General features: G+C 46.2%; 1 protein-coding gene across 11 annotated transcripts in view; it reads right to left on the minus strand.

The window, feature by feature from the left end:
• FAM193A (family with sequence similarity 193 member A) overlaps positions 1-27,676 on the minus strand; it is a 123,766-nt gene that overhangs the window by 19,365 nt on the left and 76,725 nt on the right. For 7 of the 11 annotated variants that reach the window (XR_008377226.1, XM_053577937.1, XM_053577941.1 and 4 more), the window contains 6 exons: positions 18,390-18,588; positions 17,165-17,434; positions 15,418-15,724; positions 14,686-14,869; positions 12,812-13,042; positions 8,921-9,785 (listed from right to left, as the gene is read on the minus strand). Coding sequence is in view for 10 of the 11 variants with exons in the window: in XM_053577937.1 (XP_053433912.1) it covers positions 8,921-9,785; positions 12,812-13,042; positions 14,686-14,869; positions 15,418-15,724; positions 17,165-17,434; positions 18,390-18,588 (2,056 nt within the window). In the remaining variant the exon portion in view is untranslated. The remainder of the gene's footprint in view (positions 1-8,920; positions 9,786-12,811; positions 13,043-14,685; positions 14,870-15,417; positions 15,725-17,164; positions 17,435-18,389; positions 18,589-27,676) is intronic. The other 4 variants (XM_053577944.1, XM_053577943.1, XM_053577940.1 and 1 more) reach the window with 1 other exon arrangement.

Raw genomic sequence — 27,676 nt, forward strand, 5'->3', positions numbered from 1 at the left:
TCATTCCAAACAGAAGCCAGGAACATTTCACTTTCCACTTAAATAACCCTCTTAGGAAACTGGCAGGATACCAGGGAGAATATTGATTCAGGGTTACTAGATTCTCTAGCATCTGAACAAGTGAGAATTTCAGTTTCTCTCTTCTGCTCTGCCCAACCATCTGAGTCAATGACGAGCGCCTTCTGTGTTCTGGGTTTGAGCCCCAAGTGTGTCTGCTGGAAGCGGGCAGTGGGTACACAGTGTCTGGCCCCATCAACATGGACAATGATGGCAGAGACCACTGACATTTCTTTATCAAAGGAGAGTCTCCATTTCACCCTTGACCTTTCAGAATACTCAATAAAGAAAGCCCCCCGCTGCGGCACCTGTGGCTCAGTGAGTAGGGTGCCAACCCCATATACCGAGGGTGGTGGGTTCAAACCCAGCCCCAGCCAAACTGCAACAAAAAATAGCCAGGTGTTGTGGCGGGCACCTGTGGTCCTAGTTACTGGGGAGGCTGAGGCAAGAGAATCGCCTAAGCCCAGGAGCTGGAGGTTGCTGTGAGCTGTGATGGCACAGCACTCTACCAAGGGCATAAAGTGAGACTCTTGTCTCTACAAAAAAAAAAAAAAAGAAAACCCCCATTTCTTCCTATACCTGGGGCATTTCCATAGCAGCAGGAAAAGGTGCATTTTACCTGCATAACAGCAGTTAACATTTTCACACACTCACCAGGTGAAGGGCTTTTGCATCTACCAGCCGCAGAAATGTCGCTTAGGCGTTTTCCTCTAAGGACCCGCTCTGTGACAGCTTTGCTAGGATCAAAGACTGGGCAGGCGGGGTGTGTTCCCATGCTCTGGGAACACACCAGGGGAGGGTAGCACAAGGCCTGCGAGAGCTGATGTCTCAGCTCCGGAAGGTTCAAGGAAATGCAGCCAAATGGACAGCGGTGTACAGGGACAGATGTGACTGAGGAGGAGGACAGGCCCGGCCATCATGGCAGGCTTCACAAACCTGCATACACAGGTGCTTGAGGGCTTGGGCAGGCATCCTGAGTCTTAAGACTCAAGCAGAAGGAAAAAAATGCAAAAGAACACTGGCCACTGATCAAGGAAATTCTCAAGGGTGAGATGGGGCAAGGGCATTACAGATGCAAAGTCTAAGAAAGCACAATCTCAATGGCCATTCTGTATACAGTTCTAGAAAAGGGAAAGCTCTAACCATACAAGGAAAGACAGCTGGCACGTCTGCTGGAACTGCCATCATGATGACATCTCTAACATTCTTCTGTCCTGATTAGAACTAATAATCACATTATAAAATCCTGGTGTAAGAATAAAATGGAGGCCAGGCAAGGTGGCCCTCCAGCTACTTGGGAGGCTAAGGCAGGAAGATCCTTGAGCCCAGGAGTTGGAGGCTCTTAGGAGCTCTGACTGCGGCTCTGCACTCCAGCCCAGGAGATAGATTGAGGTCTCCAAAGGAAAAAACAAACAAACACAACTTTAACTACATTCAGTATCAGAAAGACATGTTTTACACACTGTATTAATCAGGGTAGAATCCAAGAATTTCATATCCAACCAAGCTGTTGACCTCTTTGTTTACTGTCGACGGGACAGGAAACTTATGGTGCCAGATGGCAGAGCGTCCACAGCCCTCCTCCAGGCAGCGCCCGGGGACCCCGGGAACACTCAGCAGGAGAGGAGCACGGCTGAATCTCTGACAGCCATGTGCTCTGACAGAGTAGAACTGACACAAGTGAAAACTGGAAGAAGAGGAGACCAGAGCAGCACAGCAGACAGATGGGAATTACCCTGCTCTTGCTGGGGAGGCAAGAATGGCTGGCTGGAGGACCCTGAGATGCTGACGGTGGGCTGGGAGCAAACATGAGGGGGGCCCTGGCCAGGAGCACTCAGGGCTAGGTAAATCAAAATTATTTTTTTTAGAAATAAAAGAACAAGAAACACATTATACAGAAAAAGAAACAAGAAATATAAGATACAAAATTTATAAAGTAATGTCAGGGTTGAGGCCAACCGTACAGTTGTATCTATAAATGTTGAGTGAATTTAACTCACCAAAGATAAGATTCCGAATGTGGCTCAGAAAGCAAGATTCAGGCCTACTATGCATGAGAGATGGCCTCAAACCCAGGCACTCTAGAAATAGGGTGAGGACAAAGCTGCCTCACCAGTTAGCTGGACACAAGTTGCTCAGAGGCACCACCATCCTAGACAAAGCAGAACTCAAGCCCAAAGCACAAAACACAACAAAAAGGAGGACATTTAAAAAGACTGAAGGCGGGGCGGCACCTGTGGCTCAAAGGAGTAGGGCACCTGCTCCATATGTCGGCGGTGGCAGGTTCAAACCCGGGCCTGCCTCCCCCCCCCCCCAAAAAAAGACTGAAGCCATGTTTCACTAAGAACGTGTAATAGGAGCGTGTACCAACTAACACAGGAACCGCCTGAGTAGAGGCAAAACACAGGAGATGCGAGAAAACAGAGACACTGAGGACACCGAAGACCTCAGCAGGACAATCAACCAGCGTACCATGGACGTACACTGAACTCCACAGCAAGGAGAGAGGAAACACACTTCTGTCTCCACTGCAACTGGAATAGTCACAGAAGTTCACATACTTGATCTCAAAATATTACAAATAGTATCTGTGATCACAATGTAACAAACCTAGAAACTGTTAATAAAAAAAAGGCTTTCCAACCTGGTAATTTAAAAGCTGCTATTATATTATTGGGTGCAATAGGAAAAACCACATGGGGGAAATTATAGAATTTCTAAAAAACACAACAAAAAACCCCACAAAAAAAACAAAAAAACCCAACTAATGTAAAAACTACCAGACTCTATGAGATAAATTTAAAAATGATAAGAAAATGCAAAGCTTTTAGCCACACTTTTATCAATAAAAGGGAAAGAATGAAAATCACTAAACTTATTTTTTTTTCCAGTTTTTGGCCGGGGCTGGGCTTGAACCCACTACCTCCGGCATATGGGGTCAGCACCCAACCCTTTGAGCCACAGGGGCTGCCCAAAAAAATCACTAAACTTCTAAATCAAAAAACTAGGGAAAAAAAAGTAAAACAAAATAAAACACAGGGAGAAAATAGAAAAAATAGAAGAAAACAGAAGAAATGATATGGGGAAGATAATCACCGAAAAGATAATTTTTTTAATTGTGAGATTACTTGAAGTGTGAAAATCTAGTTGAAAAGGATAATTTACTGTGGAATACAGTTCACCAAAATTAACCTCATTCGAGATAGGAATATTGCATCAACATCCACAGAGGAATGAGAAAACGCCAGTATGAACCTACCTCGCAACAAACACCAGGCACAACGGGCGTCACAGGCTTTCTATCAAATCGTCAGATCCTAGGATAGGATAGTCTTGGCACAGTTTGAAATATTTCATAACATTGAAAATGGAAAAAACCAAAAAACACTTCCTAATTCTTTTTATGAGGCAAGTACAATATTGATACCCAAAGCTAATACAGAACAAAAAAAAGAAGCAGTAACAAATCCATCTCTCGACCATAGATATGAAAATGTCTGCAAAGAAAACCCTAAACCAAAGAACTAATATAGCCCAGTGGGCTTTCTTTTAGGAATTCAAGGTTGGTTCAATATTTTTTAAAAAATAAAGAAATAGAGCGGTGCCTGTGGCTCAACGAGTAGGGCCCCGGCCCCATATGCCGGAGGTGCTGGGTTCAAACCCAGCCCTGGCCAAAAAACTGCAACCAAAAAAAAAAAAGGTAAAAAATCAAGAAATATACTGTAATTAAAATGTCTAAGAAGAAATGTCATGATTTTCTTCACAGATGCCAGAAAACCTCTGATAAAATTTCAGTACCTGTGCCTGATAAAAACACTCAAGAAATTTAAGAAACACTAGATACTTTCTGAACATGATAAACTGTATAAACTTTGTCCTAAAGGCAGCATCTTACTTAATGTGAAGATACCAGAGGCATTTCTATTAGAATCAAGCAAGAAGTCAGTTAAATAAGAGGCAAAAGCTAGAAGCTTAAGAACTGGAAAAATAGAATTAAAACTTTTTCTATTTGTAAATATATGATAGAACACCTGTAAAACTCCAGGACATTATTAGTAAGACCAAACAATAAAATAATTCAATAGAGTAGGTGATATAAAGGTTAACATACAGAAACCAACAGCTTTTATACACATAACCAGTCAAAGCAACACTAGCCAATAAAAATATAATCTGAGCCACAAGCGTAATTTTAGATTCTTTTAAAAACATTTAGAATATGTGAAATTAATTTTAGTAATATATTTATTGAAGTAAATATATCATTTCAACCTATAATTAATATGAAAGAGAGTTCACATTCTTTTTTCATGCTAGGTTTTCTTTCTTCCTTTTTTGAAACAGAGGCTCACTTTGTTACTCTTGGTAGAGCGGCTGTGGTGTCATGGCTCACAGCAACCTCAAAATCCTGGGTTCAAGTGATTCTCTTGCCCCAGCCTCCCTCCCTAGTAGCTGGGACTACAGGTGCCTGCCACAATACCTGGCTATTTTTAGAGACCAGGTCTCGCACTCCTGAGTTTAGGCAATCCACTAGCCTCAGCCTCCCACAGTGCTGGGATTATAGGCCTGAGCCACTGTGCCACCTCTCAATTTGGGCTGGTCACATTTCAAGGGCTCACTACTGACATGTGACTAGAGGCTATTGTACAGGACAGCTCAGATAATGGTAGAGGATATCTCACTTAAATGAAAAGCAGAGATGATTAAATACTTAGTAATAAACTTAGTAAATTTGAAAAACCTGAGACAAAATTTAAAACATTCCTGAAAGACTCAAAAGTAGACATGAACAAAGGGAAAAACCACAATACCCCTTATTCTTGGAAAGGATGACCAACATCATAAAGATATTAATTCTTCCTAAATTAATTTATAAATTTAATGTAATCCCAATAAAGGTACAAGTTTTTTTTTTTTTAAATGAAACTAGGCACACAGATAATAAAGTTTATATGGAAATACAAACATAAATAGCCAGGAAAACACCCAACCAGAAAAGCTATGAGGAGATTAACCCTTTGATACTAAAACTATGTAGAGCCTCTAAAAATAATTAACTCAATACAGTAATGTAACATGAGTAAACAGGGAGGAATAGAACAGAAATTCCAAAAACAGACCCAAGTCTATATGGAAATTTACTGTAGGACAAGGGTGGCATTTTTTATCAGTGGGACAGGATGAACTTTTTAATAATGGGTATTGGGACAAATAGCTTGAAAGAAGATAAACTTGGCTCCATACCTCATACCATACACAGGAATAAGTTCCAAATGTATCAAGAATTTAAAAATAATGAAGAAAAGAAATCACACAAATACTAGAAAGAAACATGGGTACATTCCACTTTAACTTTAGTATTAGGGTAAAGCTTTCTAACAAGTTATTCAAAATCTGAGAAGGCTGGGCATAGTGGCTCATGCCTATAATCCCAGCATTTTGGGAGGCAAAGGAGGGAGGACTGCTTAAGTTCAGGAGTTCAAGACTACCCAGGGCAACATAGTGAAACCCTATCTCTACAAAAAAATAAATAAAATATGCTAGGCATAGTGGCATGTGCCTATAGTCCAAGTTACTCACTCGTGTGGGTAAGGTGAGAGGAATGCTTGAGTGCAGGAGTACGAGGTTACAGTTAGCCATGACTAAGTCACTACACTCTAGCCTGGGCAAAAGAGCAAGATTCCGTCTCCTTAAAATTAAAAAACAAAAAGCAAAACACTAGAGGCAATAGTCAATAAACTGACCACATAGAACCATGAAAAGAAAATTCCCACATGGCTAACTAGCATCATAAAGTCAAAGACAACTTATAAACCAGGAGAAAATCTTTGCAGCAAAGGATATCCCTAATGTATAAAAAAATTCTTAAAAATACAAGAAAAAAAATCCTAGCCCTCTGAGAGGCCAAGGCAGATAGATTGCTTAAACTCAAGAGTTCAGACCAGCCTGAGCAAGAGTGAGACCCCATCTCTAGAAAATAGCCAGGAATTGTGGTGGGCGCCTGTAGTCCCAGTTACTTGGGAGGCGGAGGCAAGAGGATCGCTTGAGCCCAAGAGTTTGAGGTTGCTGTGAGCTATGACGCCACAGCAGTCTACTAGGGGCAAGAAAGTGAGACTCTGTCTCAAACAAACAAACGAACAAAAAAACTAAGAAAAGGCAAAAAAAACCTAACAAAAATGAGAAAAAGGTATGAATAGAAAGTTCACAAAAATGATACAGAAACAGCCCTCACAATTATATTGATCTTGGCTGGGGATGGTGGATCACACCTGTAATCCTAGCACTTGGGGGGACAGGAAGATCTCATGAGGCCAAGACTTTGAGACCAGCCTGAACAACATAGTATGACCCATCTCTATTAAAAAAAACTAAAAGTTGGGACAGCGCCTGTGGCTCAAAGGGGTAGGGCACTGGCCCCATATGCTGGAGGTGGCGGGTTCAAACCCAGCCCCAGCCAAAAACTGCAAAAAAACCCCAAACAAACAAAAAAAAATAAAAGTTAGCTAGTGTGGTGGTGGGTACCTGCAGACCCAGCTGCTCAGGAGACTGAGGAAGGGGGATTGCTTGAGCTTGAGGGATTAGAGGCTGCTGTGAACTATGATGATGCCCTGTACTCAAATAGATTCTCTTTAAAAAAAAAAAAAAAAGAAAGAAAGAAAGAAAAAAAAATAAATGTACTTACAGAAAAATGCAAATGAAAGCTATACTGAGGAATTATCTCGGCTAATGGATGGGGCAAAAGACAAAAAAGCCTGACAACATATCCTGCCAGCAAGGCTGTGCACAAAGCAGCACTCAAGAGTAGAAGGTCCGGGCAGCATCTGGATGCAGGCACCAACTGCAGACATGCTTACCTTCTGACACGGCATTCTCTCTCCTGGAATCTGCTCTGAAGACAAACCTCCCAGCAACGTGAAAACACATAATGCACAACAGTGTGCATGGCAGCACCGTGTGTAACCAGAAAAATACGGGACAGCCTGAATGCATGTGTGAGGACAACAGCTGGAAAAACCATGCACACTTCAGAGGGAATAAAAGAACCGGTTGTAAGAGGACTAGTGAGGACTTGACACAGAATGATTCCCACACATACTCAGTGGAAGAAAAGAGCAAAAGTCAAGATGTCTACGGTAAAGGAGATGTCTATGTAAAGGAGAAAAACAAATCAGAGGCTGGTCAGTTACCAGGGAACCAGCTTGAAAATAATGGGGGTGGTGAGAAAGACAACAAAATGTAACACAGACGAAAACCAATCATATGTGTCTGAAATGAACAAAATGACTATACTATAGGGGAAAAAAAACTAATTCAAGATTTTTTTTTTTTGCAGTTTTTGGCTGGGGCCGGGTTTGAAATCACCACCCTCGGTATGTGAGGCCGGCGCCCTACTCCTTGGGCCATAGACACCACACAATTCAAGATGTTTTTAAACACGGTTACTGTCACATACCCTCAGACTAAAGACAAAATAACTGAAATCGTGTTCCAAGCTTTCCCGTGGTCAGGGAGGGTGGCTTGGGAACTACTTTCCCTGTGTTCTAGGAGACCTGTGACCAGGTCAGGAGATGCGCTGTGGCCAGGTCCAGGCACTCAGTGTCAGGGCAGGAGTGAGTGTGAAGGGGACGGGAAGAACTGAACTCATGGCCTGTGATGCTGAAATTCGGTGAAGAAGAGGATTTAGACCATCTATGTAGTTCTTTCTCTTTAGTAGTTTTTTTTATAAATGACATTAATAGTCTACAGCATCAAATAAAAATTCATAAATTTACCTCGATATAAACAATTAACTGAATGAAAAAGATACATGAGGGAGAAGGAAAGCTGCTCCTCCCACAGGCTGCCTGCTGGCAAAGCTGGAGGAGGAGTCACCACTAGGCAATCTACACAGCAACAACCATTTGGGCAAGAATCATTAACGGATGCTACAACCAGAGGGTGAATGTTTGACATGCATCTCCTTTAGTAGTCAGCAAGTGAGAGGTGTTAACTTGACAGTGACCACCCCATGCCTGGGGACCTGCTTGTTCGGATTGCTACCAAAGGCGCGCCATCTGAACGTGACTGTGAAGAAATGGCACTCCTCACCCTGGCAGGTAAATACAAGTCCCAATATATTTTACTAGTGTGACGGAGCAAATGGCTTGCTACCCAACAACGTAATTGAAGAATACTAAAAAATAAACGTGCTGAACTCTGCAAAAATGTTTCAAGGTCATGAAAAACAAAGAAAAATTGAGGAAGTGGTCCAAATTAAAGGAAATGAGAGCTATGACATGATCCTAGCTTAGAGCCTGTGCCAGAAGCAACAAGAAACTCTTTCTCTGCTGCAAAGGATGTAAAGGGGCAATGGAGGAGCACACGGAAGGTTCCCAACTAGATGGAGTGTGCAAACGTCTTGATTTTGACCACTGTACTATGGTCTATGTGTACTATGTACTATGATTTTGACCACTTTTAGAAGACAGTGTCCTTGTTTTGATGAAATATACACTGAAGTGTTTAAAGGGAAAGGGAAAGCATGTCTCAAACTACTTGAATTTGGTTCAGAAAAACAATGAGGGCTGGCGGGGGCTAGAGAATGACGAAGGAAACATGATACTGTGTTGGGAAACTGAAATATTCTTTTTGTAGCTTTTTGGTAAGTCTAAAATTATTTCAAAATAATAAGCTATTACAATGGATATTTGTCCCTCATTGGTGGTGGAAAAAAAACCACAGAAAGCACAAAGCCACGAATAGATAAGGCAGCATCCAGTCCACAGGAGGGGACGGAGTGCAGTGCCCTCCTCACACTACACAGCGCACACGGGAAATTAAAAGTCACAGGTTACAAACACTTTTCCCTCTGCTCTGTATTTACCAATCGAATTGCTGACTCTGTCTCCTTTCTTCTTCTTATTTTTCTTGTTCTTGCTTTTGGGCTGAGGGGAGTCTGCCAGCAGCTTGTTGCTCTGTGGCAGCTCGCTCGGAGAGACAGGCTCAGCAGGGGCTGCATTTGACTTTTCCTCCTTGACATGGTTCAGCTGCTTTTTGTTGTTGTTATTACTGTTGACTTTTCTCTCCTCTCTTTTCTGCTCTGTGAGGGAAGTTAGATCAACCATTTTAGCCTTTGCCTCAGTCTGGGCCCGGAGTTTGGGCTGCCCCTCTGTGGCTCTGGGGGGCTCTGTGGGTTTCCGCGCTGGCTCGCTGCTGGCCTTACTCGTCTGCTTCAGCTTCTGTTTGCCATTCCCCTCTTTATGATGATGCATTATGTCCAAGAAAAAAGACAGTGGCTCATGCTGCTTCCCAGTGATCTCTTTGGGGAGGAGAGGTTTGGAGTCTCTGGCGTCAACAGGGTTTGCAGCGACCCTGTCGGCTCCTGGCCCGGGCTCTGTGTGGTTCATGTGTCTGGAAGGGGAGTGAGAGGTGGTTTCTGGTCCTTCAGTTTGCTCCAGGGAGCCATTGTGGGTCTTTTCAGAGCTAGGAGGAGACTCTGTTGCTACATGGAGACTCCCAGAAAGCATGTCCAACTTGGGGCAGTCTTTACTGGGTCTCTCCTTCTTCTTCTTTTTTACAGCTCTTAGCTTCTGAAGCTCCTGAAGCCGCTGAAATTCCTCCTTAAAACGCTGGTCCTCCTCCTCCTCCTCCTCCTCTTCCTCCTCTTCTTCCTGACGCCTCTGCTCCTCCTGGAGGTGCAGGTGCTCCCGGGCCCTGGCCTTAGCTTCCAGGCGAGCTTTCTCCTCCAGCTGCCATTGTAAAAGGAGAAGGCAACTTAAAACAGTGGTGAGTATGTTAAAAATTGAGACCCACAGAAAACTAAGATAATCTCAATGAAACACATATGGAATATAAACTGTGAAAGGGGCTAAATAACTAAAAATTTGAAATACACCTGCCTTCAATCGTTTTATTCTACAGAACTATTAGATTTCATCCATCTACCAAGGCATATGCTGACTTTATTTTGGGGTGGGAGCTAGTTAACAAAAAAATCCCTTATAGTTTTTGACCCGGTGCCAGGCACACAACCAGAGGTGGTCACAGCAGTATGCTCATGTCCAGGGAACTGGCTACTCGCCAGTACACGCAGCAAGGAGCCCCATGGACAGGCCTGGTGGACAGTGCAACTGATGACAGAGGGCCTGCAGCAGGGCAGGCTGCACATTCAGGGTCAGAGCTCTGCACACACCTTTCCAGGTGAAGCTGACGGGGATGCGTTCATCTGCATCAATAGGGCATGCAAGAAACATGCAGTAAAAAAACTGGGGACTCCTCACCCTGGCAGATAAATATAAGCCCCAATATATTTCACTAGTGTGACAGAGCAAATGGCTTGCTGCCCAACTTGACTAAAAATTAATTTTCATCTCAAGTAAAGATTGCATTTTCACAAAGATACATGTTCTAGGAGCGAAAATGGAAACTACTCCTTCTGTTTAGGAAACAAATGTAAGTCATCAGTTAGAATTGTGGCTAGTTATATCCTTGGATTCAAAAAAAGCTACTGCTTTTCAGAAACTTTGGCAAAAGCATTTTGCCTGGAAAATGTAACATCCTGCCCTTGTTTATTTTTCATGACATTTTAAAAAGACAAATTTACTTGTCTTTTGAAAAACTTAAAAATTATAGTAAAAATTTAACAATGACTTTTTTAAAAAAAATTTGAAGCTGGGTGTGGTAGCTCACACCTGTAATCCCAGCACTCTGGGAGGCCAGGAGGTGGGTGGATGGCTTGAGCTCAGGAGTACAAGATCAGTCTCAGCAAAAGTGAGACTCTGTCTCTACTAAAAACAGAAAAAAACTAGCTGGGCATCATGGCAGGCACTGGTAGTCCCAGCTACTCAGAAGGCTGAGGCAAGAGGATTGCTCAAGCCCAGAAATTAAAGGTTGCTGTGAGCTACAATGATGCCATGGGCATTCTACCCTAGGGTAACAGAGTGAGACTCTGTCTCAAAATAAATAAATACATACATAAATAAAATTTGGTAATTCAAGTAAAAATTATTTAAAATCCTTGTCCATATACTTTTTTTTTTTTTTGAGACAGTGTCTCACTTTGTCGCCCTTAGTGGAATGCCATGGCATCATAGCTCACAGCAACCTCAAATTCTTAGGCTGAAGTGATTCTCTTGCCTTGGCCTCCCAAGCAGCTGGGACTACATACAGGCGCCTGCCACAATGCCTAGCTATTTTTAGAGACAAGGTTGCTCTTGCTCAGGCTGGTCTCAAACATGTGAGCTCAGGCAATCCACCCACCGAGGCCTCCGAGAGTGCTAGGATTATAGGCGTGAGCTATCCGGCCTGGCCTTTCCTTCTCCATATGTAAAAAGGGAAAACTTTTCTGAGGGTAGCCCCCAACAGGCAACTCTTACAGGGCCCTCAGGTGGGCCAGTATCCATGGTGGCTACAGGGCTGTGCCAGAGGGAAAACCGACTTTGTTACTATACTCAACAGCTCAGGCCAGCTGGTGTCCTCTCGGAGATGACTACAATCTGGTATGAGCCTGTCACACCAGGGACTGGTGAGGACACCTACTGTGCTCAGGTGCCTTGGCTTCCTGCAGAGAGGCATCTGGGGGAGGGGGAATTTGCTACAGGACAGAGTCCCCGGGGGGCTACTTCACATCTACAACCAGCCTTGGCCGACAGGCCTCACTGCGCACCAGAGGGAGGCCCCAGGACATGGGGTCTGAGAGAGAGCACCAGGAGTGGGAGAGTCCATGAGGCGCGAGAGGCGCTGACTTGCCATCTGGACGGCACGGCCTGCAAGGTCAGAGGGCAGACGAGTGGAGTGGAGAGGCCCCAGAGGTCTCCAGTGAGTCCCAATGGGAGGTCTTCAGCCTCAGACCACCATGGGGCCCCCTGATGCCAGAGCATACCATGTACTCCCCATTCTAGGGGACTCAGCAAAACCAGATTTTCTGGGGCACAGAACAAGCTTCTCCCCTAAAGCCTCTTAGATCCAATGGCCAGTCCAAACCTACATTAGGACTGAGAGGTGTAACAGAGATCTCAAGTGGACACCAGGAGGGTCTTTGTGCTGCTCTAGTATGGAGGTGCTATAGAAAATCCTTCAGGAGAAAGTTCTGCCAGGGGTGGAGGAGCCCCACACAAGTCATGGAGTTAAACTATTCCCAGTAGCACCAGCATCAATGAATGCCGAGTTAAAACACAATTTCCTGCCTATTAGCAGACAGTCTCAAGTCTGCTCAAAACCCCTGACTGGGCCAAGTAGATGTTTGCTTTCTGTGACACAGCACGCCCTCTGGTGAGGTAGGGACTGCCCAAGTCTTCCCACAAAGGCTGGTCACCTTATTCTTCCACATCACTGCCATGTACTGACCCTCATCTGGAATGGCCAGAGGGACAGGAGGAACATGGACCTGTGTCCAAAAGACTTTGCTGTGCCAAGTGCCCTTCCCAAGTCCCACATCCAAGTCCCTTCTTCACCCACAGGCTCCAAAAGCCTCCAGGGGCCCCACTTTCACTCCCTCCCCACCTCTCTGGGCAGGAAGGTTCTCACAAAGGTGGGTCAGCTACTGCCCCTGAGATGCAGCCCAAGAACCTGAAAGCTCATGTGTGAGATCCTCTGACAAAGCCAATACACAGGGGCCATGGTTTCTTGAAAGTGTAAAGTAAGGCTTATAACATAACTGGCTTCCATTTTAGGCCACCAGAGACAGATGGGAACAAGTCCACCTGCTCTAGCCCTGACCATGCAGCTCCACCTGGGGCTGGAGAGCGGCACCCCCAGACCCACGCCCGCCACCTGCCTTTCTCTGCTTGTGCCTTGCTCGCTTGGCTGCTCGAGTGCTGCTGACTGGTTTGGTCTCTGAGCTGTTTATAAACTGTAACAAATCCTCCACCCTTCGATGGTCGACAACACTCTCCCTTTCCGAGATCTGATCCATTTTTTTAGGCTGCTCTTCTTTCCTCTTGGTCAGCCGTAAACGAAGCTTCTCTCTCATTTCTGCATAATTTCTACTTGTTGGTGCAGCTGGAGGCTGAGACAAATAATATAATTAAATCAAACCTCAAGTTTTGATTGAATGGAACAAATTTCAGAGAACACCTCTAAAAATAAACTACTTTATTATTCAAGTAGTACATGTTCATTGTGAAAAATAATGAAATGAGGTAAGCTGGCAGTAAAAAGAAAAAAACCTACCACCAAGTTATCGTAGAAGTTGCATTCTGGCACCTACCCCTCAAGTTTTTTTTTTTTTTTTTTTTTGTGGTTTTTGGCTGGGGCTGGGTTTGAACCCGCCACCTCCGGCATATGGGACCGGTGCCCTACTCCTTGAGCCACAGGCGCCACCCCACTGCCCCTCAAGTTTTATACATTCACAAAAATTTGGTGATGTACAACTATGGACATAAACGCTTTTGTAAAGCTGAACCAATTACACATACTGATGAACCTCCTTGTAATTTAGTACAGCGTGAACCTCTTTTCATGTCAATAAATGTACCTGTAGCATCTTTCCATCCATTTGTAGATTTTGTTTTAGTGCCCAAAATGAGAAAATGTTGCCTTTCATCCTGCCGAATTTCTTACTATTAAAAATAGAACTTAGCCAGGTATAGTGACTCATGTCTATAATCTCAGCACTCTAGGAGGCTAAGGTGGATGGATTGCCTGAGCTCAAGTGTTTGAGACCAGCCTGAGCAAGAGTGAGACCTCATTTTGAAAAATAGCCAGGAGCCTGTAGTCATAACTACTTGGGGGGCTGAGGCAAAAGGATTGCTTGAGCCCAAGAGTTTGAATTTGCTGTGAGCTATGATGCCACAGCACTCTACCCAGGGTGACGAAATGAGCCTTTATCTCAAAACAAACAAAAAAACCCCCAACTAAACAGAAAAAGACAATGATAAGCTCCAGCTTTTCCTACCACTCATCCCTCATAAGTCATGAGCGATTACTGCTTATACAAATTCACCGCTGCTCTAGGAAAATGTACAAGTAGCATGGGCACCAACATCCCTCATATTCAAATGAGAAATCAAAGTGTGAAAGTCCGACGCTGCTGAGCCCAGCTCACACACCCCATATGTGGCTGTAACGCCCTGCTGCCGTGTTCTGTGGATGCCCCCACTTCAACAACTATTCAAAAGCCATAAAAATAAGAAGGCAGTAATAAAGTCCTCACAAGTAAACACTTTTTATCATTTCTTTAGGTAAGTACAACCTCAGAAGTAGAACGCTGTTGCAGACCATACTTTTTTTTTTTTTTTTTTTAAGGCAGAGCCTCAAGCTGTCACCCTGGGTAGAGTGCTATGGCATTACAGCTCACAGCAACCTCCAACTCCTGGGCTTAAACGATTCTCTTGCCTCAGCCTCCCAAGTAGCTGGGACTACAGGCGCCTGCCACAATGCCTGGCTATTTTTTTTTTGGTTGTAGTTGTCATTGTTGTTTGGCAGGCCTGGGCTGGATTCGAACCTGCCAGCTCTGGTGTATATGGCTGGCGCCTTAGCTGCTTGAGCTACAGGCACCGAGTCCAGACCATATTTTGATTTATAACTCTGCTGCAAATGAAGCTTTATATACAATGTAACAACAGCCTGAATTCAGTTTAGGGTACCTCTCTTCTGAAAGAGGCTGTGTGCTGCACACTCTCCCGTGCCACAGGCTGGCCACACACTTACCCCGCCATGCCCGAAGAACTCGCAGTAGCAGCAGTCACAGTACTTGCCCTCCTTCTGGGTGGTGGAGGTGGAGGTGCTGGAACTGTGCTCAGAGCAGCTGTCCTCATCCCCGCTTTCATCTCCATCATCTTGCTGTGGGTCGTAGACGCCGTTCTCACAGCGGTGTCCTTCACAGTCAGGGTCGCTGCAAAACCGCAAAGGATGTTCAGTGAGTGGTCTCCTCCTCTCACCCACCTGCTGCTCTGCTCACTTCACAGATGAGAGGCAGCACAGAGGGGGCATGTCCCAGGGTCATAGGAGTCACATGTAGTTAGCACAGGTGGTGACAGGTGGCTTAGGCAGGAGGCACAGTGTGCACGCAGATGGTCACCCATGGTACCCACAAAGCGCCATGGAGCAGGAACACACAGTCTCTCTGATGTCTCCTTCTGCAACTGTCCCTGCCACCTGCTTCCACACTGAACAGGAGGGTGGGGTGGCTTCAAACAGGTGAGTTCAAAGATAACAGACACCCGTCCTAAAAAACCCCATTGTCTGTTGCATTGTGCTTCACTATAGACATTGTACACAATTTCCTTTTGATTCTACCCAATATATAACAAATACAACTTAGAAACCAAACACAGGACATCCCTGATGTTGCCCATGGTTAAGGGCACTGTGCCCACTGGCCCAGAGTGGCCGCCCATTTCCCAAAGTGCTCCAGTCTACCCTGCCCCCAATTCTGCTCACCTGCAGACACTTGGAGGGGCACTGATGGAGCCGTCTGTGGTGGGGGGCAGAGGAGCAGGACAGAAGTTCTTGCGGGTGTCCACAAACCCAGGCGCTGTGGTTGCAGCTTTGGGAAATGATGGGGCTGTGATATTTGCAAGGTGAGGGGTGGAGGCAGGTGACAGCACAGCCGGAGAGAGTGCTGGGAGCGGGGCCAGTCCTGTGGGGCTGTTCCTCGGGGCTGTTGGCGCTGAGTGTCTGTGGTCCTCCTTGCTGAGGCCATGAAAGACATCGCCTACATCGAGAGACCGAGAGTCATGGCCAATGGCTGAAGAAGAAACAGACATGTTTCCCTTAATCATAATTTCTTCACCAATTTTTTGTTTGAAAATATTTGAACCTATAAGAAATTTGAATTAATAACGCAAAGAATACCCCTTTATCCCTCACCTTGATTCACAATGATTTAACATTTTGTCCTATTTGTCTTATTTTATTATTTTGAGACAGAGTCTAACCCACAGCAACCTCAAACTCTTGAACTTAAGTGATTCTCTTGCCTCAGCCTCCCAGTATCTGGGACTACAGGCTCTAGCCACAAAGCGCAGCTATTTTTTTGTTGTAGTTGTCATTGTTGTTTAGCCCAGGCCAGGTTTGAACCCAACTTAGGTCTATGTGACTGGCACCATAACCACTGTGCTGTGGGAGCTGAGCCTTTACCTTATTTCATAAATGCACACATACTTTTAGGCTTAACACCTAGAAGTTGCTGTATGCCCACTATACCATTATCCCACAGTAGGTCCTTTATTGCTCCCCCTGCACAGCCTCTACCAAGAAGTTTCTCAGCAAGACAGCTGTCTGCCAGTCTGGACTTATCTCGTCTCAGCATATGTGGGTGAAATGTTTTCCACAGAATCCTGCGACAGGTATGCTGGATCCTTCCCATCCTTGGCAGTGGAAAACACCTAATGTTCCCCCGTTCCTGACAGTGAGCAGAGGGCTGCCTGCCGGATTCCTCCAGAGTAAGGTACCCACTATCCCTCTGCAACCTCTCAGGTCCTTATGGGTACTGTACTGCTTTGGGACAGCGAAACACTCTGACCCCAACCTGCCACACAGCATTCTAAAGGTCCATGGACAAAGCAACAGACTATGTAGGGCACTGCCATGCCACCTTCCTACTGGAGCAGCAGCGAGATTCTGTGGGACTGAGTTGCCCTGTATTCCCTTTCAGGGTATCCCTGCAGACTTGAGGCTGCATTTGTGTGGCACTACCCACTTTACGATTCTTTCTGATGCTCAGTCTGTCCTAACTTGGCTGGCGAGGCCCTGTCAAGCCACTCCCAAGTTCTGTGTTAGTGTCTGATCACTTCCAGGACCCCTTTTCACTGTGAGCCAGGGGATTAACCTGAGTGACAACAGGGGCTATGCCCTACGCTAGGTGACAGGCAGTCTTGCCAGGTCTTCTTTGCTCAGTGTTTCCCTAATGCAGCTTCTGAGGAACCCTACCACATGCTCAGAAAGCAATGTCCTCTTCCCATCACAAAACAATGGGGTGCAGACTAAAGCTGAGAGTTGGTGCAGAGAAGCCTGCTGAAATTCTCATCAGAGTCCGACAAGCCACACTCTTTGTAGGGGAGCATTTTGGGGCATGAATTCCATTTACCTAGTCTCTGGTGAGGATGAGTGACAGGCAGTTACAAGGATGAGGAAGAGTAAGCAAGCAAAGCATTTATGAAGATCCTCAAGGGCTAGCAGGACTTACCTATGGAAGGAGGTCTCTTGGATGATACTTTGAACTGGCTATTGCTCGACTGCACTGTGGTAGCTGTGCAGGACACAGAGGACGTAGCTGAGGAGGTGGCCATGACAACTTTGTTTGCTTCCATAAAAGCATCTTGAAAATTATACAAACATTTCTTTTTTGCAGCATTTTTTTTCTCTTTATCCAAAACCGCAGGAGTTTCACTGCTGGCCGGAGGTGGAAGGGCTTCGGGTCTTGTTTCTGAGAGTGGAGGCCCTAATATATCACTCCCTTCAGAGAAGAACAGGAACATTAAGGCTTCTAACAGAAACAGTGCTTAGCTATCTCACACAAGACATGCTGATGACTGAAACATGTAACACTGGGGCTGTGCTGCACAGGCCTACACTGGGCTGAGCTGAGGCTGGTCAGCTAGTCTTTATCTAAGAGAGTATCTTTATTGAGCACCTACTATGTGCCGGTTCCTGTGCACAGTACTTCCCAAAGTCATTTAATGTTTTAAAACTACTTTCTGAGGCTACTACTATTACCACCATCCTAAGAAGATGAAGAAGCTGAGGCTCAGAGAGGCTAAGCAACTTGCCCAAGGTCACACAGCTAGAAATCCTTCCCAAGCACAGATCAGGACATCCAGTTTAGCTTGTTCTGAGCGCATGCAGGGGCCGGGTATGGGGCTACCAGGAGCTCTGGCCACATAAAGACAGAGATGAGGCACAGCTACTGGCCCCACCTTAGGTGTCCCAGGCCCTGCAAGTGAAGGAATAGCTGAGCCTCAGCAGCTGAGGTCACTGGGAAGGAAGGTGCTTATTAGAGGGGATGGATCCCATGTAGGGCCAATATAGAAATCAGAGAAAAGAACTGTAAGTCACGGCATTCAAGTTGACCGTGGCACTGTCTTCCTGCCCCTCTGTGCTGGGGCTGAGGTCTGGCTGTCACCACTGTTCAAGAATCAAAGGTTGGACATCAAACCGTGCAGACTAGACCTGGGCTGACAAGCCCAGAACCAGAGCCTCACTCACTCTGCTCCATCAATGCAGGGGGCTGACTGGTGGCAGATAGGAAGGATGGAGCAGGGGGTCAGCTCCCAAGGACACCCAAGATGGAGGTGAGGGAGAACAGCTGTGTATAGCCGCACCAGGACCGCTACAGGAAGCCACAGCAAAGTGTCAATCGACTCAGCTTGGGTTACTTGAAAACTTTAAGAAAGTTTTAACAGATTCCTTACCAGAAATTGTATCTGGCAAGAAAGTGCCAGGATTCCAGTTCTTATCATTCATCACTTCTGATCCCCAAAGACTTATAAATTTAGAACTATTCCACTCTGGAGTATTCCCAAAACAGCTTGGATAAATATGGTCTTGAAGAGATGCATTGAATACCTGATGCTTATTTGTGTGATTCTGAACAGGTGCTGGTGGTAAAGCCTACAAAAAAAAATTTTCTAATCACATATCAAAATTAATATTCTGTTTACACCTAAGTAGTTAAACTATAGACAGACATATCATCACTGACAACCTTGTGGGAGGTGCACCCGGGAGCTGCTGTCCCTCGTGCAGCACATCTCACAAAGCACTTATTTGATTTACTTACAAGACTATGCACAATAGGTCAAATTTCAACCAAATGTAGATTTTTAAAAGCAACTGATGCCTCAAGGAAAAATATGAACAAACTTCTGACAACTCAGTAGGTGCTCACATTCCTGCCTCGTCACACTGAATGTGGTTTGTGTGCACAAAGCCCCTGTAACTTACTCTCATCTAGCATTTTAATGATCATGGCAAACAAGTCAACTTTGGAATCCCTGATGGAAATGGGAAAAGCCCTTACACTGTTCTCTCACACTCAGCAAAGTTCAGCAGTTAAGTATGAAGAACTGCAGGGATTTCACATTGTGCTCAGAGGCTCAGGGTGCTCTCCAAGGAGCTGCCTCCCAGGCCATTCTAGCCATGAGGTCCAGGGGATAGTGACTAGGGTGTGGCCGGCAGCCACAAAGTTACTGGGTGACCAGCCAGATGGCTGTACCCACCTATGCCTTCCCTCTGCTGAGCCCACATCCAGGCCCCAGGCCCTGTCTGATGACCTCAGGAGCTCCTGAGTGGCCGTGTTCTCAAAGAGGCACAGCTGTGAGGGCCTCCACACTTGCACCGGGGCCTTTCCAGTCCTTTTCCTCACAGCAGCCAGAGTGACCTTTTCTGAATGTAAATATCAGTATGTCACTCCCCTGCTCACAACACGACAATGGCTTCCCAGCGTCCTGGCCCCGTAAGACCCAAGGGACTGGGGTTGCCTGCCCATACCCTTCCTCTCACCAAGCCCAGGACAGACATGCAGGCCTCCCATACTCCTACCTGACCCTGAGTGTGTGTGTCCATGCTCTAGACTACGCTAGCCTCAGCTCACTGCCTTGCTCACGCACACTCGTGCTCAGGCTGAGAAGCTGCCACTGTCTTTGCTGTCACCACCCAGGACCCACCACCTGAAATGAAGTCAGCCTTCCTATGGAACACGCTAAAACCTACTACTTTCCCTCTTAGCACTCACCACAGTGATAATCCAAGACTTACTTGTAGCCTATTGGCTGAATGTCTGCCTTCCCCCAATTATGTGTGCTCCATGAGGGGACACCTACAGCCTGTCCCTATTGTCGCCAGGTCTTGTCACATGGTTTCCCCTCAGCAGGACTGAGGAACTGCGGGAATGAGCATCAAAGGACAGGTCTTGCCCTAGAGAAGCTACACCTGGTGATCACACTCCCAGGATGCAGAAATAAGCCCTGAATTCTGTGAACACAAATAGGAGGGTTCCTGAGAGCAGGTGATGGTCTAGAGCAGTGGTTCTCAACCCGTGGGCAATCCCTTTTGAACAATGAAAATACACTGCAGCATTAGGAAGGTTGAGAACCACTGCCCTAGAGGAATCTTGAGGCCCTGGCTGGGGCAAAGGGGTAAGAGCACAGTGGTGGCCCACATGTAAGGATAACAGCATGGCACCTCAAAAGGTACAAGGACGGAGCAGCAGCCTGATCAGAGGCTGCTCTGTAAGATTTTCTCCTGAAGGGGCCAGGGAGCCAGAGAGGGTTTTAAGCAGCAGAGTGAGACGAACTGGTCAGTTTACAAGGCCAATCTGCAGCAATGCTGTGGACAGAGGGGGAAGACGACACTGAGGCAGGCAGTTAGGGACGAGGATGAAGCAATGGCAGTGAGGGTAGAGAGGCAAGGAGCGGCCCTGGAGCTATCAAGACAACAACTGTGACTGAGCTTCCGGGTCAGGGACTGCCCTTCTAGGAGGCAGCTGGATCTGAACTGAGGGTCAGTCTCGACCCTGGGTCCACAGTCTGATGGGCTTAGATGCCAGCTCTCCCTTTTACTAGCTGTGTGACCTCAGGCAAATCACTCCATCTTTCTGTGCTTTATAGTTTTCTTGCCTGTAATCTAGAAATACCTACCTCTGGGGTGGTAGTAAGAACTCAGCACACTGCTCGGCCCATAACAGCATTCAGTGAGTGTGAATGTGGATAATTTTCCTTTTCTAAGACTACAATCCCAAGACACCAAACCACCCAACTGGCCAGAGCTACCATGAGCCCGTCCTCCCACAGGGCTCTGGAACAGAGAGGCATGGGAAGGAACTGGCCCTGGTCCAGTGGGGCGAGGGTAGGGGCTGGAGCAGACCCACCCCCCGCCTTTTTTTTTTTTTTTTTTTTTTGTAGAGACAGAGTTTCACTGTACCGCCCTCAGATAGAGTGCGGTGGCGTCACACGGCTCACAGCAACCTCTAACTCTTGGGCTTAGGCAATTCTCTTGCCTCAGCCTCCCGAGCAGCTGAGACTACAGGAGCCCGCCACAATGCCCAGCTATTTTTTTGCTGCAGTTTGGCCGGGGCTGGGTTTGAACCTGCCACCCTCGGCATATGGGGCCGGCGCCCTAATCACTGAGCCACAGGCGGTGCCCTCACCCCCCTTTTTTTTTTTTTTTTGACAGAGTCTCGAGCTGTCGCCCTGGGTTCAGTGCCGTGGCATCATTGTGGCTCAAACTCTTGGGCTCAAGTGATCCTCATGCCTCAGTTTTTTTTTTTTGTATCTTTAGTAGAGGCAGGGTCTCACTCTTGCTCAGGCTAGTCTCGAATTGGTGAGCTCAAGCAATCCACCTGCCTTGGCCTCCCAGAGTGCAAGGATTACAGGTGTGAGCCACCCTGCCCAGCCCAGATGCTCACATCTTGACAGAGGATGAGCAGTCCATGTGGGATGGGCATCCGTGTTTAAGCGAGGGCTGCAGGTAACTGTTTTGGCAGTGGATGGGGGAGGAGGGGACAGAGAGTAAGGAAAATGAGAAAACATATTTCCAAGGACAGCAGTTTTTACAAAATAGTGGTAAGCTAAGAGCTGCTTTGTTGAGATTTACCTGATAAAAAATAACAAGTAGAAAATTAAGAAGGTTTCTCAGCCTTGGGGACATTCTGCTAAGGTGTGAACCAGCCAGCTTTCTCACACTGCACACCCCTGGCTGTGAGAAGTAGACCCAACCTTGCTCTCCCAGCTGGTGACCTCTGAACAGCAATAACACCTTATGGGCTCTAAGCCTAGGTAAGAACTTCCAGGACTCTGAGACGAGACTGGGAGCCTCCTGCTCACCCCCTGCTCCAGAAGCTGTTCGTCTGCAACACCAGCCTGCATGTGCAGCCTTCCCTGGTGTACTTTTCTACTACCCGTCTCAAGTATGAGGCAGCAGCGGATGCCTTGCTCTGATGATGTGTCTGTCTTCTCTTTAGACTGTGAGTTCTGTGCAAACAGGCACCAAGACTACCTGATTTCTGTTTTCCTAGAATGTAGCACAGGGCCTGGCACATACTGGGTGTTCAATAAATGTTTGGTGAAAACTAGTCAGCTCAGAGGAATAAGGAAATGCATCTCTGAAGGTATAATCATGGAAACACAAGAACAATTCTATACATTCAGTTATACACTCTTCAGAAACCCACCTACTCAAAAAAGGAGGCCCCGCTGTAGAGACAAAAGGCAAAAGTAGGAAAAAGCAAGGGGGATCAGTCATTTTAAAGAACTGTATTTTTCAGTGTTTTTGCAAAAGATCCCTTCTGATCTTAACAGCTTAAGAGTTTTCTTTAGAAAAAAATATAGGCAGCTGTCACATAGACCATTTCTGGGCAATGCCTCGATAAGTCCACCAATGATTTAACCACAAATTAAGTCTAACAATGTGGATAATGCTATTCAATTATAATACTGACTTCAGTCTTTATATAAATCCAGAAGGCTTCAACTAATAAGTTTTGAATTGTTCTTCACTAGTAATCCACAGGAAAGACTTTGCTTTAAATGAAAGCTCTGACATAAACATAAACATACAAGAAACTCTTCTTCCTAAGCCCAAATTCTGAGTTTAACACAGCACTAGGCAACTTCTTTTGTCCTCTACACTGCATGTGAGCACAGAAAGTGAGATAAGAGAGCACAGGACCGAACCATCACATCGGTGCTTGAAACAGCTCCAAACGACGAGGGGTCCAGGTGCACCCCAGGTGACAAGGTTAAAGTCACTGACTCTATTCTTTTTTTTTGCAGTTTTTGGCCGGGGCCAGCGCCCTTCCCCTTTGAGACACAGGCGCTGCCCCACTGACTCTATTCTGTATTTCTACTTACGTGAGGTTTCTTAGCATTTCTCCCAGAGATGGGAGAGGGGCAGAAGAGCTACTTTTGTTTTGGCCTTGCTAGCACTCAGCCTGGAAGAATCAAATACTACTTCCAAAATAAAATACAGAGTAAAGGTCACAATATTGTTCTCAAACTGCAATCTATTTATAATCCTGTTTTCCACATAGCTCTTCCTGCCTCCTGATGCCAGTCTGAACTTAAAACTTGTATCACATTTTTTTGATCCTGCAATCCCATTACTAGGCATCTACCCAGACGAAAAACATTCCTTTTATCATAATAAAGGACATGTGCACTAGACTGTTTATTGCAGCTCAATTTACAAGTGCCAAAATGTGGAAAGAGCCTAAATGCCCACCAACCCAGGAATGGATTAACAAGTTGTGGTACATGTACACCATGGAATACTATTCAGCCATTAAAAGAGATGGAGACTTTACATCTTTTTTATCAACCTGGATGAAGGTGGAACACATTCTTCTTAGTAAAGTATCACAAGAATGGAGAAGCAAGAATCCAATGTAAAAAAAAAAAAAAAAGAATCCAATGTACTCAATTCTAATACAAAGGCAGTAGATGATCTAATAAAAGTTGGGGGTAGGGGAATGAGGTATGGGGACAGAGAAAGGATAGGGAATGGGGGGGTCACAGTGTATGGCACACCTCTTGGGGGCGGGACACAATTATAAGAAGGACTTGATCTAACAAATGCAATTGGTGTAACCTAATTCTTTGTACCCTCAATGAATCCCAAACAATAAAAGAAAAAAAAACCTCCCAAAAAACTTGTACCACATTTTAATTGTATTAAATACTTTTGCAGTAGTTGTACTTACTTCTCACAGTAACCTACAGAGGGAGGTTTAAAGACACACTCCAGCCCCAGATCTAACAAGGGGGTGAGTCCAACTCCCCCCCCGCAGCACCAGGCTCTACTCAATGCACTGAAGTCACCGAGGGCCAGAACCCGTCAATCACCACCAACACTTCCCCTGCTAGGGGAGAAGTCAAGGCGTCTTCTACTTCTTTACTAGGCTCTTTCCTAGTAGGGTGAAGGCTGCATAACACATTTTCTGTGTTGGATAAAAGGGACACAGGATTGAAAATTGAATGCCTTGGGTTCCAATATAAATTCTGGAACCTACCACTTTGAGGCCACGTGGATGCTGGGTGGGAAACTGCTGTGTGAAGGAGCAGGAAAGCACAGTCCCCACCGGCTTGCCTTTACTCTTGTCTGAAAGGCTATACTTTCCTCCTTGACCTGGGCTTTGTCAGGTAAGTGGGGCTACAGAGCTCCAGATCAAAGGGAAAAACACTAAACACATCAGTACCAAATAGCAACTGACAAAGGTAAAGGATGAAAAGAAGGGATACAGCGTGGTGGCTGAGCCTGTAATCCTAGCACTCTGGGAGGACAAGGTGGGTGGACTGCCTGAAGGCAGGAGTTCAAGACCAACCTGAGCAAGAGCAAGACCCTGTCTCTAAAAATAGCCAGGTGTTGCGGCACACGCGGTAGTCCCAGCTACTTGAGAGGCTGAGGCACTTGAGCCCCCAAATTTGAGGCTGCTGTGAGCTATGATGTTGCAGCACTCTACTAAGGGCGAAAAAGTGAGACACTGTCTTAAAAAAAAAAAAAAGCTAACTGTTTTACATGTGTTACACTTAGAAATGTATATTGTAAACTCCAGAACAAATACAAATATTTTCCTTTAAATAAACTGAAACAATGAGAAGAGATAATATAATTGTAAAATGTGAAGAAAATGGTAAAAGAACTCTCTGGTAATAAATAAAAAACAGTTATTAACATAGTTGACATTAATCCAAATACATTAAAAAATAGCTTTATGAATAGTCTAAATATACCAATGAAAACACAGTATTAGAGTATATGAAAAACAAAGCCAGGCAAAGTGGCTCACATCTATAATTCCAGCGGTCCAGGAGGTCGAGGTGGGAGGACTGCTTGAGGCCAGGAGTTTGAGACCAGCCTAACCAAGAGCAAGACCCTGTTTGTACAAAAAATAGAAAAATTAGCTCAGTGTAGTCCCAGCTTCTTAGGAGGCTAAGACAGGAAGATCACTCAAGTCCAGAAGTTTGAGGTGGCTGTGAGCTACGATGATGCCACTGCACTCCAGCCTGGGCAACAGACAGAGATCATACCTGAAAACAAAGTCAAAACCAAACCAAAACAAAACCCAACTATATATGTCTTTAAAAACCTACCGTAAAAATAAAGACCTCAATAAGTTAAAAGTTAAGGGATGAAAACAACCAACAAATCAAAGGAGAAATCACAATGGAAGTTAGAACCTGCACAGCTGACATCTCCCACACTGTACACTAGAAACTGCATGGCTGACACTTCCTCACATTGTACACTAGAACCTGCATGGCTGACACCTCCCACACTGTACACTAGAACCTGCACGGATGACACCTCCCACACTGTAGAGTAGAACCTGCACGGTGACACCTCCCAACTGTACGCTAGAACCTGCACGGCTGACACCTCCCACACTGTACACTAGAACCTGCACGGCTGACACTTCCTCACACTGTACATTAGAACCTGCAAGGCTGACACTTCCCACACTGTAGAATAGAACCTGCACAGCTGACACCTCCCACACTGTAGAGTAGAACCTGCACGGCTGACACCTCCCACACTGTACAGTAGAACCTGCACGGCTGACACCTCCCACACTGTACAGTAGAACCTGCACGGCTGACACCTCCCACACTGTACAGTAGAACCAGCACAGTGACACCTCCCACAATGTACACTAGAACCTGCACGGTGACACCTCCCACACTGTACAGTAGAACCTGCACGGTGACACCTCCCACACTGTACACTAGAACCTGCACGGCTGACACTTCCTCACACTGTACATTAGAACCTGCAAGGCTGACACTTCCCACACTGTAGAATAGAACCTGCACAGCTGACACCTCCCACACTGTACAGTAGAACCTGCACGGCTGACACCTCCCACACTGTACAGTAGAACCTGCACAGCTGACACCTCCCACACTGTACAGTAGAACCAGCACAGTGACACCTCCCACACTATACAGTAGAACCTGCACGGTGACACCTCCCACGCTGTAGAGTAGAACCTGCACGGTGACACCTCCCACGCTGTATAGTAGAACCTGCACGGTGACACCTCCCACGCTGTAGAGTAGAACCTGCACGGCTGACACCTCCCACACTGTACACTAGAACCTGCATGGCTGACACCTCCCACACTGTACAGTAGAACCTGCACGGTGACACCTCCCACAATGTACAGTAGAACCTGCACAGCTGACACCTCCCACAATGTACAGTAGAACCTGCACAGTGACACCTCCCACAATGTACACTAGAACCTGCACGGCTGACACCTCCCACACTGTACAGTAGAACCTGCACGGTGACACCTCCCACACTGTACACTAGAACCTGCACAGCTGACACCTCCCACACTGTACAGTAGAACCAGCGCAGTGACACCTCCCACGCTGTAGAGTAGAACCTGCACGGCTGACACCTCCCACACTGTACAGTAGAACCTGCACGGTGACAACTCCCACAATGTACACTAGAACCTGCACGGCTGACACCTCCCATGCTGTAGAGTAGAACCTGCACGGCTGACACCTCCCACACTGTACAGTAGAACCTGCACGGTGACACCTCCCACACTGTACAGTAGAACCAACACAGTGACACCTCCCACACTGTACAGTAGAACCTGCACGGTGACACCTCCCATACTGTACAGTAGAACCAGCACAGTGACAACTCCCACAATGTACACTAGAACCTGCACGGCTGACACCTCCCAACTGTACACTAGAACCTGCACGGTGACACCTCCCACACTGTACAGCAGAACCAGCATAGTGACACCTCCCACACTGTACACTAAAACCTGCACAGCTGACACCTCCCACACTGTACAGCAGAACCAGCATAGTGACACCTCCCACACTGTACACTAAAACCTGCACAGCTGACACCTCCCACACTGTACAGCAGAACCAGCATAGTGACACCTCCCACACTGTACAGTAGAACCAGCATAGTGACACCTCCCATACTGTACACTAGAACCTGCACGGCTGACACCTCCCACACTGTATAGTAGAACCTGCACGGCTGACACCTCCCACACTGTAGAGTAGAACCCGCATGGCTGACACCTCCCAACTGTACAGTAGAACCAGCATAGTGACACCTCCCACACTGTACAGTAGAACCTGCACGGCTGACACCTCCCACACTGTACAGTAGAACCTGCATAGTGACACCTCCCACACTGTACACTAGAACCTGCACAGCTGACACCTCCCACACTGTACAGTAGAACCAGCATAGTGACACCTCCCATACTGTACACTAGAACCTGCACGGCTGACACCTCCCACACTGTACAGTAGAACCTGCACGGCTGACACCTCCCAACTGTACAGTAGAACCTGCACGGCTGACACCTCCCAACTGTACAGTAGAACCTGCACGGTGACACCTCCCACACTGTACAGTAGAACCTGCACAGTGACATCTCCCACACTGTACACTAGAACCTGCACAGCTGACACCTCCCACACTGTACAGTAGAACCAGCATAGTGACACCTCCCACACTGTACACTAGAAGCTGCACGGCTGACACCTCCCACACTGTAGAATAGAACCTGCACGGCTGACACCTCCCAACTGTACAGTAGAACCTGCATGGTGACACCTCCCACACTGTACAGTAGAACCTGCACGGCTGACCACTGCTGTACGATCTCCTTAACTTGACCTAATTTTTACGGACCAACATGCAGCACATGTTCCTT

Source organism: Nycticebus coucang, chromosome 23 (genome assembly GCF_027406575.1).
Source record: "Nycticebus coucang isolate mNycCou1 chromosome 23, mNycCou1.pri, whole genome shotgun sequence".
Taxonomy (NCBI): Eukaryota; Metazoa; Chordata; class Mammalia; order Primates; family Lorisidae; genus Nycticebus; species Nycticebus coucang.